Source organism: Engystomops pustulosus, chromosome 5 (assembly GCF_040894005.1).
Source record: "Engystomops pustulosus chromosome 5, aEngPut4.maternal, whole genome shotgun sequence".
In the NCBI taxonomy this organism is placed as follows: Eukaryota; Metazoa; Chordata; class Amphibia; order Anura; family Leptodactylidae; genus Engystomops; species Engystomops pustulosus.
Genome location: NC_092415.1, coordinates 191,244,624 through 191,259,585, shown reverse-complemented (window position 1 = coordinate 191,259,585; position 14,962 = coordinate 191,244,624). Strand labels below are relative to the sequence as shown.

General features: G+C 48.1%; 1 protein-coding gene across 1 annotated transcript; it reads left to right on the top strand.

The window, feature by feature from the left end:
- Positions 1–3,864: 3,864 nt before the first annotated feature.
- OTUD1 (OTU deubiquitinase 1) lies at positions 3,865–5,478 on the top strand. Its single transcript, XM_072154161.1, has one exon. The coding sequence runs from the start codon at positions 3,914–3,916 to the stop codon at positions 4,805–4,807; it is 894 nt and encodes a 297-aa protein (XP_072010262.1). The 5' UTR covers positions 3,865–3,913; the 3' UTR covers positions 4,808–5,478.
- Positions 5,479–14,962: the final 9,484 nt, after the last annotated feature.

The following is a 14,962-nucleotide window of genomic DNA, read 5'->3' as shown; positions in this document are numbered from 1 at the left end:
GCACCATCATCTATAAAATAAGACAATGTTCAATACAAACATAGTCACATGAAACAATAGGAGTGAGGGCCCTGTTCACAAAAGTTTACGGTCTGTAAGGATGAACAGGTGACACAAGAGATATAAGAGCTTGTCTAATGGTCCACCCATTCTTTACAAGGAAACAGAATAAAATAATTTAATAAATACAAATGCTGATGCATGAACCAGTCATGAGCTGCCACCTTATAGACACATTCAACAGGTCTGCAGATAGGCCTGTAGCAGGTATCTGTACAGGATAACAGTCGGATTGGGACACAGGATGGGTTAGTAAAGAGAGAGTGGAAATTACATGCAGTTAGGGAGTGTGATAATCTTGCCTAAAGAGAATGGTTTTAAGGGCACTTTTGAAGCTATGGGGGTTGGGTATTAGTCTGATAGTTTGAGGGAGGACATTCCAGAGAAGTGGTGCAGCTCAGGAGAACTCCTGGAGACGTTAGTGAGAGGTTTGAATTAAAAAAAGAGAAAAAAAAAAAGATCGGCAGATCAGAACTTTGTGGGTGAGGGTGGTTTCCCTGCACAGGCTCTGCATCGCTCTGGTACTTTCAGTCCTTGGCTGAAGAGGGTCCTTTAAGCCCTAACACTTACAGTTGGGATGTTGCTTAGAAAAAGGAAATGACATCCCATGATCCCACCAATTGAATGGAGCTGGTTCCATGACATCCTGGATTTGGCAGGACAGTCCCAGTTTTTCAGGGCTATCCCAACATCCAGGATGGGAGTTTATCCCGATTTTCCCCGCACATAATCTCTGCGTCCCTCAGTGCTGTTTTCTACCTCCTGGTCCTGATGCGCTAGCTGCTTTTACGCAGTGCAGGGATTGGGACGAGGAGGTCAAACAAGGTGCTGCAAGCTCTTGGCACAGTGCTGGCTTCAGCCTGGCTCCTTCACCCAGAGCCTGTGACTGGAGAGGGAGCTGCTGGAGGGACCCTATGAGAGGGAGCTGCTGACTGAACACTTTGAGGGGGAGCTGCTGGGGGTACCCTATGAGAGGAAGCTGCTGACTGAACACTTTGAGGGGGAACTGCTGGGGGTACCCTATGAGAGGAAGCTGCTGACTAAACACTTTGAGGGGGAGCTGCTGGGGTACCCTATGAGAGGAAGCTGCTGACTGAACACTTTGAGGGGGAGCTGCTGGGGGACACTATGAGGGGGAGCTGCTGATTGGACACTATGAGGGGGAGCTGCTGATTGGACACTATGAGGGGGGGCTGCTGATTGGACACTATGAGGCGAAGCTGCTGGGGGGAAACTAAGAGGGGAAACTGCTGGAGGAATCCTATCAGGGGGAGCTGCTGGGAGGGGCCTATGAGGACAGATGTTTGGGGGCACCTAGGAGAGGGAACTGCTGGGGGGACACAGTGTGAAGTGGAGCTGAGGGTGGCCTGAATATGAGGGAGCCATGTATGGGTTGTTGGAGTTAGGGGTAAATGTGTAGTTTAGGGGTAGTATTTCTTTGGGCCCACAGCGCAGCACACCTTCTGTCCCTCTTTCACCGCTCTGAAAGTTGGGAGTGACACGACTTCTATAATGCAGGACTAGGGAATGAGAAGCATGGGCTGGGAATAGGGGAAAGGGCATCACATCTCCTAGTGCTCCTGGTGGAAAATCCCCGCGCCATGAGGTAGTACAATCCTGTCACACTATGAGTAGCTCCAGGGTAAGTTACACGCAGTAACTGATCTCCAGTGACTCGTCACAGTGAATGAAGTCACGTAGCAAATCCTGAGCCGTGACCCTCTACACCCGCGCATCACCTCACAGCCCAAAATAGCCGCACTACGCCGTGCACACAGCGTCCCCTCAGTGCTCCCGCCAAAACCGCAACAGCTGCGGCCGCTGAGTGACAGGCGCCAGTCACGTGACCTAACAGTCTGGGCACGGCCGTGACGTGCGGGGCGTTGCCTGCCCATCAAAGCCTGGAGGGCGGGGCTTCGGCCGAGCAGTAAACAGAAGGGGGGAATCTCCCGCGTTCTAAGATGGCAGCCGCGCGATGACGTCACCGGCCCTGAATGTAAACAATGCCGGAGAATGGTGGAAAGCTCTCGATCGTTCTGGATTGGTGGGCGGTGACGTCACTGCGGGGGTGTGGCATGTACAGTGATTTAGCTGTAGTATGTGGCGGAGATACAGCGATGTCACTGATAATAATGATGAAATTGTCAAATTAAAAAAAAAAACTCTCTGAGAAGCAGAAGCTCAATCCACCAAAGTGACCCTTCCCCCCATTGTGGTAGAAAAGCAATCCAACTGCTACATGTGAACACAGCCTAAAAATACTGGCCACCTATAAGGCCTATAAATAATACCAGACCAGATGGTAATGCTGCTCCGTGCCCATAGGTCCAGGACCTACCTCCATGTGGTGTGTGGTGGTTTTATGTCGGAAAATGTGGTCGCAGCCAAATCACAACAGTCGTCATTGCCAAAAATATCATCGAAAGTCAGACGCAGACAATCCGTTACCATCCATCACAAGCCCTAGACCTTAAAGGGGTTTTCTGACTAAACAACTACGACCCTATCCACAGGATAGGACCTAACTTTCTGATTGGTGGGGAGAACGTGGGCTCTGATGTACCCTTGTCGCACCCTGAGATGAGCAGAGCAGCCGGTCGCACTTGGCCCAGGTCATCTCTATGGAAATTATGGAGATTGCCGAGCGCCGTAGTCGCCAATCTCCGTCAGGTACATGAGGATGACCTGGGCAGCCCGAATCTGCTCAACTCAGGGAGCAACGAGGGGTCTGATTGCGGTGCATCACCGATCAGCAAGTTAAGCCCTATCCAGTGGATAGGGCCTAACTTGTTTGGTGGGAAAATTCCTTTAAAGGGTTGTACTGAATTTAGTTTGTTGGGATAACAACTGATTGGTGGGAGTCTGACTCCTGGGACCCCACCGATCACCAGAACTGGAGTCCTGATCTCCCTTATTAAAAGAGCGGGAGGCCTCATGATTGACCTCCACTAAATAATGAGAACAGATCCCATAATCACACCGCTATATAGTGTCCATAGGGTCGATTTTCCTGAAACCTCAAAGTTGTGCACTAGTATGGCGGCTTTCCTTAGGCACGATATAGCGGTGTGAATATGATATAGCGGTTTTACTAAGGCATGATATAGCGGTGTGATTATAGTATGGAGGTTTTACTTATACACAATATTTATATTATGGTGGTTTTACTTACTTACTATATGACGCAGTGATAATAGTATTGTGGCTTTGTGTGCGCTATATAAATAAAGAATTATTATTATTATTTATGGCTTTACTAATACTGGTGTGATTATTGTATGTTACTTAGACACATTATAGCGGTGTGATTATTGTTTGGCAGTGTTATTCGGGCACAATGTAGCGTTGTTAATTAGGCACAGTATAGATTTGTGATTATAGTGTGTAGGTGTTACTTAGACACATTATAGCAGTGTTATTGTATGACAGTGTTACTTAGACACTATGTAGCGGTGTTACACAATGTAGATTTGTGATTATAGTGTGTAGGTGTTACGTAGACACATTATAGCAGTGTTATTTTAGGGCAGTGTTACTTGGACACTTTGTAGCCGTGTTACACAATGTAGATTTGTGATTATAGTTTAGCTGTTACCATGTACACACTATAGCAGTATTATAGTATGGTGATTTTGGTGATGGCTTGTATCCCCCCTATTATCGTGCTATGTGGCCACATCCTTCACATGGGGACAGTAAGTGATGAGGTAAGTGATGGGTGATGCAGCAGATTGTAGAGGAGATATTCCTGCCCTCTGATAACATGGGCTATTTTTATGTAAGCTCAGTGTATAAAGGCAGCACTGGGGCAGACTCAGGCTCAGTCACACAGTGCGGCTCCTCCTGCAGCAGCATGCCCGCCTTCTCCTACCTCCCCCAGGCACGGGGCAGCGCTCACACCCACTTCAGACCCATGTGCAGCCCGGAGAGGATCGTGCCCATCCGCCTCCTCGAGCCGAGCCTTGGGGGGCCGGGGTACAGCATGCAGCTCTCTGCACCCCAGCTCCAGAAGTCTCAGGAGCCGCAGCCCTCCTCCTCCCCTCCCGATCTCCATACATGGCTGAGCGATATGGTGCAGCAGGAAAGCATCAGGCCGGCATCGCCCGAGGAGAGCGGCCGATATTGGCGGCCGAGCAGCGCAGACCAGGGGCCCAGGGCTGAGGAGCGCCTGGCATTGCATCTGGCCGAGCTGGAGAAGCAGGACAAGTATCTGCGGGAGAAGAACCGATATCGCTTCCACATCATCCCCGATGGTAATTGCCTGTACCGTGCGATCAGTAAGGCCGTGTATGGGGAGCAGAGCCTGCACTCAGAGCTCCGGGAGCGCACCGTGCACCATGTGGCCGACCACCTGGACACCTTCAACCTCATCATTGAAGGAGACATCGGCGAGTTCCTCATCAATGCTGCCCAAGATGGAGCTTGGGCTGGCTACCCAGAACTACTGGCCATGAGCCAAATGCTCAATGTCAACATCCACCTGACCACAGGAGGACGACCTGAATGTCCAACTGTGTCCACCATGGTCCACCACCTAGGAGAAGAGGACCCCTCCAGACCCAGCATCTGGCTCAGCTGGCTCAGCAATGGTCACTATGATGCAGTCTTTGAGGAACCCCTACCCAATCCAGAGTATGAGAGCTGGAGCAAGCAGAACCAGGCCCAGAGACTCCGGGACCAAGAACTGGCCAAGTCCATGGCTCTATCATTGTCCAAAATGTACATTGAGCAGAACTCTTGTTCCTGAAATGGACCTTTAAACCCTGAGACCTTTAACCTCCCCTACACCTACACCCTGATCTTGAGAAGATGGCCCCTAAATCTGAGGTATGGGCCTCATCCTTGAGGCAGAGGAATCTTGACTAGACCATGGAGGTGAGGGCTTCATCTTTTTAAGATGTACCAGACCCAAATCACTGAAGTGGGACCCTCGTCCTTGAAGGAGATGATGAACCATACCCAGATCATGGAGGTGAGGACCTCATCCTTGAAGGAGATGAACCCTACACAGATCAAAGAGCTGAGGACTTCATCCTTGAAGGAGATGAACCTTACCCTGACCACACAAGGGGCCTGCGACCCCCTCCAGCACTTTAAACCTTCACATCACCCCCAGACTTGAGGCCTTATGGTTTGTTTTTGTGTGGACACCTCCTCTTCTTCCCCCCTCCCAGTATCTCCGGATGATAAACGACTCCATGTGCTATTCATGCAGTTTCAGGTCCATCCCAGATGTCTATATGGGTTTGTACAGGAAGTCTATTTTGCTACATTGTGTTTACCATGTCGCCTTGTTGTGGAGAAGTGGATACTTTGTATCAGTCTGGGTGGAGGGGGTGGGGCGGCAGCAGCATGGCGGTCACCTCTCCTTTCTTCTGTGTTGCAGCTCAGTATTTATTAAGACAATTCCTATTTTTCAAGTTTGTAATTGTTTTTTTTTTGGGAGGGGGGGGAGGGATTTCTATGTACATTTTAGTGATATTCTTGTTTAGTTTTTGGAATGAATAAATTTTCTTAACTTTTTCAATGGTTCTTCATGATTGTGTTGTTCTTCAGCCCCTTTGTCTGGTAGCAGAGGTGGCTGCTAGTCACGTAGCATCTACTATTATCGTATGTCTATTTCTACTATATGAGGCTTTCTCTTCACGAGAGGGTGAGGTACAAGCAGCTTTAGGCAACATGTGGCCCTCCAGATGCTCGGGGCACTATAATACACAGCAGGCTCAGCTATGAAGCTCCATAAAGCAGCTTATATGGGTATTATACTCTATTACAGTGTATTACTTTGTGTCAATATTTATTTTGTATCCTCTATATGACATTTATTTGTTTCTGTAACAACTGGTAGTGTCCCACATATGGTGAAGTGTTTGTTCTGTGTATTAAGACTTTAGAGAACAACTACAATTAATGTACCTCTTTGTAGCCCCCCTACTGCCTCTTTAGTAGATAGATGACGTCTATTTGTTTGTAGAGCATCTTGTTCATCACTTGATAAAATTAAGGCCATGTTTACATTATAATATTGTGTTTAGAAATGCAATTCAAGCGCACTAAACAGGAGCTTGTTCTAATTGGAGGTGCATTTAGCCCTAATTTTTAGGGTGTTTTTTTTTGTAAAAAAGTCAGTGTTTGTTGCTCATTCCCCAATCGGGACAAGCTCCTCCCTGCTGGGTTTGAATTGCGCTTCTAAATGTAGCATGTGAACGCGGCCTAAGTGAATTGCAAAGTTTGAACTTACTATATTAACCCCAAATGCAGATTTTGGAGGATTTCTGGAAACCACCAACTGCATATTATAAAATGCTTTTGTACTGTAATCTGCTACAGAATTTTTTTCTCTATTTCCGTATGGGAATAATAATAATTCCTTTATATATAGCGCACACAGATTAGACAGCGCTGCACTGAGCTTGCCAAAACGGTCCCTGTCCCCAATGAGACTCACAATCTAATCAACCTACCAGTATGTTTTTGGAGTGTGGGAGGAAACCGGAGCACCAGGAGGAAACCCACGCAAACACGGAGAGAACATACAAACTCTTCGATTTTAGGTCCCCAGCGCTGCAAGGCTTTAATACTAACCATTAAGCCACGATGCTTCCCCTAAAAAAATATGTGGAAGACACTAAGGCCTTGTTCACACGTTGCATTTTAGTTGCGTTTTGAAATGAAATTAAATCGCAAAACACATGTTGCAAGTTCCCAAACGCAAGTGTTTAGGTCTAAACGCATCTGTGTACCGGAATTATTATACTCTAGTGCGCTTGTATGGCGTTTTACAACATAATTGACGCCCAAATCAAATTCACAAGTAAGAAAAACTCTCAGCACCAGATGGTAGGTGATGTGGGTTGTAATTCTGCAGCATGTCCAGCATTGCTGGGGTACAGGTATAGCCATAGAGTCTTCTGTAGACGGCGCCTATGTATCAGCCTGTGAGGCTGCGTTGTGTTCTTAGGACGTGCCAATGGATTTACTGCAGCGTGTTACTTTATACTGGCGATTTTATGCATATTTAACCCCTTTGTGATACAGTGAAATCTGCAGTAATTGTACAACATAAACGCACAATTTGGGGCAGATTTTCCCCGCCTCTATCCTTTGTTAGATAATAAACTAAACCAAGGGTGTCCCTGTGATAAGCTGCAGTTTACGAGAAAATCTGGTTGTGTCACACAGTTCTCTGTAGGACGAGAGATGAATTTGAAATTTTCTCTCTAAGCCAATCACATGATCGCTGATCTAAGGAGACGTAGGAGCAATGGAGGGAGGGAGGAGGGGGAGGGGCTGAGTTTGTTTACATTTTCTTGTCTGGTTCTATACGCTGCTGCAATGCTATATGTATCCATAAATCAATGTATATAATGATCCTATATATAAATAAACACCCCTCAGCCCACTACTGCACAATGAACCGGCATAGACAGACAAAACAATATTGTGACTACTGCGGGTGGGGTTCTCTTGTCTATATAGAATACAACAAGGGATATAGACTTGTCATAATAATAATTCCTTTGTTTATATAGCGCACACAGATTACGCTGCGCTGAACAGAGCTTTACACATCAGTCTTACTTGTTATCTATTCAAACGGACCCAAATGTGTGAACACGGACACCCTCCCCCTTATATAAAAGTTTTCACCTGTGTCATGCAGTGGGATCCCCGTGACTACTGGGGGGATCCCCGTGACTACTGGGGGGATCCCTGTGATTACTAAGGGCGATCACTGTGAGTACTGGGAGGGAACACTGTGACTGCTGGTGGGATCCCTGTGGGTACTGGGGGGCTCACTGTGACTTCTGGGGGCTCACTGTGACTACTGGGGGGAACACTGTGACTAGTGGGGGGGATCACTGTGACTACTGGGGGGAATCAATGTGAGTACTCAGGGGATCACTGTGAGTACTGCAGGGATCCCTGTGACTATTGGGGGGATCCCTGTAAGTACTGGGGGGATCACTGTGACTACTGTGGGCTCACTGTGACTACTGGGGGGAACACTGTGAGTACAGGGGGGAACACTGTGACTAGTGGGGGGATCACTGTGACTACTGGTGGGATCACTGTGAGTACTGCAGGGATCCCTGTGACTACTGGGGGGATCACTGTGACTACATTGCAGATTTTAGAGACAAACCAAGGGGGGATTTAAAAAAGAGAAGTAGAATATTTCCTATGTACTTCCTCACTGTTTACATCAAAAACTGTAGCGATTTTGTACACGTAGAAGCCGCCTGACAACAACAAGTAGGGGCTTGTTGTGCTGCATTTTTGGGGTCAGTTTTTCTGGAGACAATGTTAATTTAATAAACAAAACAAACCTTTGTAAAATTGTCGCAACATTAGATATACTGACGGCTATTATGCCACCCATAGAGTAAAGGTGACGAGTCTGTACTGTAGCGTCACACATTAATATGAATGTAATCACATTGTAACCTGCATGGTTGGGATTGCTATGGTGTCAGCATGTGGATTGCAATGGAATTACATTCACTTTAATTGGCAACAGGACAGGCTACTCCATTTTTTCCCCCATATAACACGTGTCAAAGTTAAAATGACTCTACAGCTATTAACTATACATTAAAGTTAACCTAAAACCACGGATCTACCTATTAAGGTAGATCCGCTGGTAGGTGCATCTAATGTATGTAAGAATAGCCCTTTTTAGGACGCATCTTTTACTCCACTATATGCTATATTATATTTAATCTGGGAATATGCAAATTTTCTAAAGAGGCTACTGGGGCGTGGAGTAGCTGGAGCTGAGGCTATACGACGCGGCTACTCCACGCCCCAGTAGCATCATTGATCCTTCTACCAGATAGTTTCAGCTACGAGGAGCTGCACGCCCTCGCCCGTGAAGCCAGAGTTCTGCGCATGCTGCAGATCTCGGCTCAGAAGCCTGAGCTACTGCGCATGCGCAGAGCTCCCCGTAGCTGCGCGCTGAAACTATATGGTAGAAGGATCAAAGTGGTCACTGGGGCATGGAGTAGCTGCGTCGTGTAGCCTCAGCTCCGGCTACTCCATGCCCCAGTAGCCTCTTTAGAAAATTTGCATATTCCCAGATTAAAGATAGTAAAGGATAAGCCCTAAAAGGGCTATCCTTACATACATTAGATGTATACATACATACATACACTCAGCTTTATATATTAGATATATACACTACAATGAGCTATACAAACCCTAAATACAGTACTATAATATTTATAGATATTATATAGACTACTATTAACTATTAAGACAATATATACACTACTATGAGCTATGCAGACAATATATATATATATATATATATATATATATATATATATATACTACTATAATCTAGACAGACAATATATACATTACTATGATCTATATAGACAATATATACATTACCATGAACTATACAGACTATACATACACTACTATGAGCTATACCAACAGTTCATCCACTACTATGAGCCATACAGATTATAAATACACTACTATGAGTTATACAGACTACACATAAACTACTATTATCAATACAAACCTTATTTACATTACTGTCAACTATACAAATAGTATATACCAGTGATAGCGAACCTTTTGGCACAGAGTGCCCAAGCTACAACCAAAACCAACTTGTATATCAACATGCCAACATGTCAGTTTAAGCAGTAACTTATTGATCCCTGCTGTATCACAGGTTTTAATCGTATTGGTGTCCTGAGTTCACCAAAACAATAGAAATATGGAGAAATTTGGATTGTAGCTTCCCTCCAGGGTCCCCTGAAGAGGAAGGATCAGGGTACCCAGAGCAGGAGCTCAAATGACAATCCATCTCTATCCACACCTTCTTGCACCACCTGTAGTCCTGGCAGCCAAGGATATTGCTTTAAAATAGCAGTGGGCGTGGCGCGTCCTGGGCTGTATTGGACCACAGGAGAAAGCCTTGAGTCTTATCTTGTTGGGGTGAAGGCCTGGGTGCCCACAGAAAGGACTCTGAGTGCCTCCTCTGGCACCGTGCCATAGGTTCGCCACCACTGGTATATACACTACTATGTAAAAGCGCTACTATGCGCTATACAGACTATACATATGCAACACCACTGCCAATGCATAGACTAGATGGTTGTTAAGAATAGCACCATCTCCTTGCGGAGGTGAGCCTGCGCAACTCACTCAGAGGCTGCTGCCCTGGTAAACTTAGTAGATGCAGCTATAAGTCACTGCCTGGCAAGGCAAGAGTTAACAGGTGAAATGTTATTAAGCAATGATATCCTTTGTACTATTGTAAAGCTGATTGGAGAGTGCTGCCATCTGACCAGGGGAGTATAAAAACCCTGGTGGACGGGAGCACATGGTCTTGGATCTTAGTCAGCAGATTGAGGAGCAGGTCCAGTGTGCGGCTCCTGAAGAGCTGCCATACAGTCACACTGCAAGGAAGAAGAGTCTTAGTCTCCTGGCAAGTCAGGAGACTAAGCCCCAGAGCAGAGGTCCACTGTCCGGACCCGGCTCCATCTACCAGCCCAGCCTGAAGCTATTACCAGGTTGTGAGCAACCCTTTCTGCAGAACAGCTATCTCCTACCAGCTTTCCAGCCTGCTGAACCTGCTGTTGCCTGCTGTTCCAGTTCAAATAAAGAACTGTGAGTTGATTTTTACAACATTGCCCCTGGATCTGGCTGCTTTACTATCACGGGCTCCCCAACCTCCATCACCCAGGGATCCCATATACACTTCAGGTGTCGCCCTATTCACACAATATATACATTAAATACATTACTATGATCTATATGTACAATATCTACATTATTATGGGTGCTTTCATACAACTAGGTACAGAGCCATAATATGACTGTGTGCCAAATCAGATAATTATACCAAGTCTCTGGCCAGATCTAGCATCTTCTACACCTAAGATGTGTCCAGAAACATCTATGGCCTATGACGCTGTTCCTTACATGAAACAATCCAGTTATGTAAGAAGCACAATCTGAATATGATCAGCTTTAGTGTCTGGTACAATCAGCATGTGGCGGATTATCCTGCTAGGACATTGTATATGACAAATCTGTATGAGGCGTTGATAATAACAAAAGATCCTGACATGCGTAGGCATAATGACACATGTGATGCCATTAATAATACATACAAGGACCCGTTGCTTCGAGGAAATACCAGCAACATACCTATTTTCCTATAAACCACTGCTGCTAAAACCACCCCTTATCTTCTGGTATCAGGTAGAGGCTCATCTACATGAATGACCTTGAGTATCTCATAGTTATCAATCTTGGGTTTGACAATGCAGGTCAATTCATAATGCAAGCTTTATGGGATAAATCTCATGCCTTATACAACCCATGCGCCCAGTATGACACCATCCCACATAGGTTTTCCAAAATATAATATAATGGCCCCATAAGATCATGGTTTAATGGGTTGGCCACAAATACCAAAGTTTGTCAGTGTAAGCACAATCACCTAATAGGTTCACCATACTGTATTTACACACAAAACGGAGTATGATAAGGGACACATCATGAGGCTAAGCCGGCCACTGTGCAAAACTATTGTGTAAAAACCTGTAATCTCTTATATTTATAAAGTACGCAGGCAGGGGGCAAGTACAATACACCCGGCCACTGCACCTGCTGCCACGCCTCCCCCCCACCACACCGTGGAATGCAAGAATTTGTGATTATTTCAGTGTTGCAGTGATAAATCTCCCCCACAATCTTTGGCCTTCTGTCTCTAAGATGTGACCACAGACATACAATAGATGAGTGCTACATCCGGAGGCAAGGGAGCAGTACCTGTCCTCCATAGACCTCCCTCCCTTTTAAAATGATAGTTAATAATAATAATAATAATTCCTTTATATAGCGCACATAGATTATGCAGCGCTGCACAGAGCTTGTCACATCAGTCCCTATCACCAATGATCAGTAACTTTTCAACATACTTAAAAAATCTACCGTATATAGGGACTACAAGAAACCCCTACAAGAAATCCTCCTACCCTGCTTTTCTGTTTTCCATCTAAAAATCTTCGTCAAATTTATTTTACTAGTAGCAAGACAGAAGATAACTGAGTTGTCATATTACAGAGAAGCTTGGTGCAGGGAGTAAGCAGTGAGTCACAGCAGCTAGGTCTCCACCCGCAGCAAAAAGTGCACAACTAAATCATAGACAGTGGGGCTCATTTACTAAGGGACCGAATCACGCATTTTCGTCGGGTTTCCCAAATTTTTCCGATTTGCGCCGAATTGCCCTGGGATTTTGGTGCACGCGATCGGATTGTGGTGCAATTGCGACGGCTTTCACGCGACAGAAATCGGGGGCGTGGCCGTCGGAAAACCCGATGAATTCGGAAAAACCGTGGAATTTAAAAAATGAATTGTGTCGCAAAATCAATCACTCACATGCATCAGGAATGGGTTGGTGAACTCCAGCGGACCTCGGGGGACTTCAGTGCAGCAGCGACACCTGGTGGACATCGGGCGCACGACCTTAGTGAAGACCCCAATCCTTGTCTGAGAACGCGCTGCTGAATCGCGACAGGACCGGGTAAGTAAATGACCCCCAGAGACTGCAAAGACAGAGCTGCTTGAGAATGAGGATTGCAGGTTACACAGACCAAAATTAATGTTACTCATCCTTGCACATGCCTGGCCATGGGTGCTCCAAACTTTTTTGAAAGGTTTAAACGTCACAGGAAAACCGATTTTAATCCTATTTTTGTTTTGTAATTTTTTAACCAGATAATTGCAGAAGTGCCCAGTTATGCTCCTCTCTAGTATTTGTGTAACTGTCCTCATGGTATGTGACACAAAACCAGATGATAGATTGGGATGTTGTTGGTGTAGTCAAGTACCCAATGACCAACAGGGGCTATTATAGCAGTGGGGCCATCAGTTTAAAGTACTGCAGTGAGACCTAGTGGGATTTGTGGGGTCATTCCTTTGACTACTGGCTACTGGAGGCATCACAGTGAGTACTGGCTACTCGGGGCATTACTGGCTGCTGGGCAGGGGCGCACCTGCCATGAGGCGAGTTGAGAATCTCGCCTCAGGCGGCGCGCCACCTGCTGGACGAGGGGCGGCATTGTGCGCCCGGCCGTCCATGCTACCACCCGCCAGTCTGCCTATGCTGCCGCTGGAACCCCCACCCGTGCTGCCGCCAACCGGACATTGCTGCCGCCCGCCGGCCTGTCCTGCCGTCCACCTGACCACCATCCCAGGCTGACACCCCCCCCCCCGCTCTCCCCCTCCTCTGCTCTGTTCCGCGCCGCTCCCCACCTCTCCTCCACTCTGCTCCGTTCCGCTCCCTCTGTCCCGTTCATATCCGCTCTCCCCCTCCTCTGCTCCGCCCCCCTCTCCTCCACTCTGCTCCGCTCCTTCTGTCCCTTTCATCTCCGCTTCCTCCACTATGCTCCGCTCCGTCCTCCTCCGCTCAGTCCTCCCCCTCTCCTCCACTCTGCTCCGCTCCCGGCCTCCTCCGCTCGGCCCCCCCTTCTCCTCCACTCTGCTCCGCTCCCGGCCTCCTCCGCTCCGCTCGGCCCCCCCTTCTCCTCCACTCTGCTCCGCTCCCGGCCTCCTCCGCTCCGCTCGGCCCCCCTCCTCCGCTCAGCCCCCCTTCTCCTCCACTCTGCTCCGCTCCCGGCCTCCTCCGCTCCGCTCGGCCCCCCCTTCTCCTCCACTCTGCTCCGCTCCCGGCCTCCTCCGCTCCGCTCGGCCCCCCTCCTCCGCTCGGCCCCCCCTTCTCCTCCACTCTGCTCCGCTCCCGGCCTCCTCCGCTCCGCTCGGCCCCCCTCCTCCGCTCGGCCCCCCCTTCTCCTCCACTCTGCTCCGCTCCCGGCCTCCTCCGCTCCGCTCGGCCCCCCTCCTCCGCTCGGCCCCCCCTTCTCCTCCACTCTGCTCCGCTCCCGGCCTCCTCCGCTCCGCTCCGCTCCCCCCCTCCTCCGCTCGGCCCCCCCTTCTCCTCCACTCTGCTCCGCTCCAGGCCTCCTCCGCTCGGCCCCCCCTTCTCCTCCACTCTGCTCCGCTCCCGGCCTCCTCCGCTCCGCTCGGCCCCCCTCCTCCGCTCGGCCCCCCCTTCTCCTCCACTCTGCTCCGCTCCCGGCCTCCTCCGCTCCGCTCGGCCCCCCTCCTCCGCTCGGCCCCCCCTTCTCCTCCACTCTGCTCCGCTCCCGGCCTCCTCCGCTCCGCTCCAGGCCTCCTCCGCTCGGCCCCCCCTTCTCCTCCACTCTGCTCCGCTCCCGGCCTCCTCCGCTCGGCCCCCCCTTCTCCTCCACTCTGCTCCGCTCCCCCCCTCCTCCGCTCGGCCCCCCCTTCTCCTCCACTCTGCTCCGCTCCCGGCCTCCTCCGCTCCGCTCCCCCCCCTCCTCCGCTAGGCTCCCCCCCCCCCCCTCCTCCGCTCGGCTCCCCCCCCCCTTGTACGCCCAAGCCCCCCCTCCCCCGCTCCTGGAGAACCTTCCTGGAAAATACAAGAAAATAAAGTAAGTTTATCTGTTTATATGTATGTGATGTGTGTATGTAATGTATATATATATGTGTCTATGTATGTGATGTGTCTATGTATGTGTGTATATGTGTATATGTATGTGATGTGTGTATGTAATGTATATATATGTGTCTATGTATGTGATGTGTCTATGTATGTGATGTGTCTATGTATGTGTGTATATGTGTATATGTATGTGATGTGTGTATGTAATGTATATATGTATATGTATATGTTTGTGTACATGTATGTGTGTATATGTGTATATGTATGTGATGTGTGTATGTAATGTATATATGTATATGTTTGTGTACATGTATGTGTGTATATGTGTACATGTATGTGATTTGTGTATGTAATGTGTATATGTATGTGATTTGTGTATGTAATGTGTATATGTATGTGATGTGTATG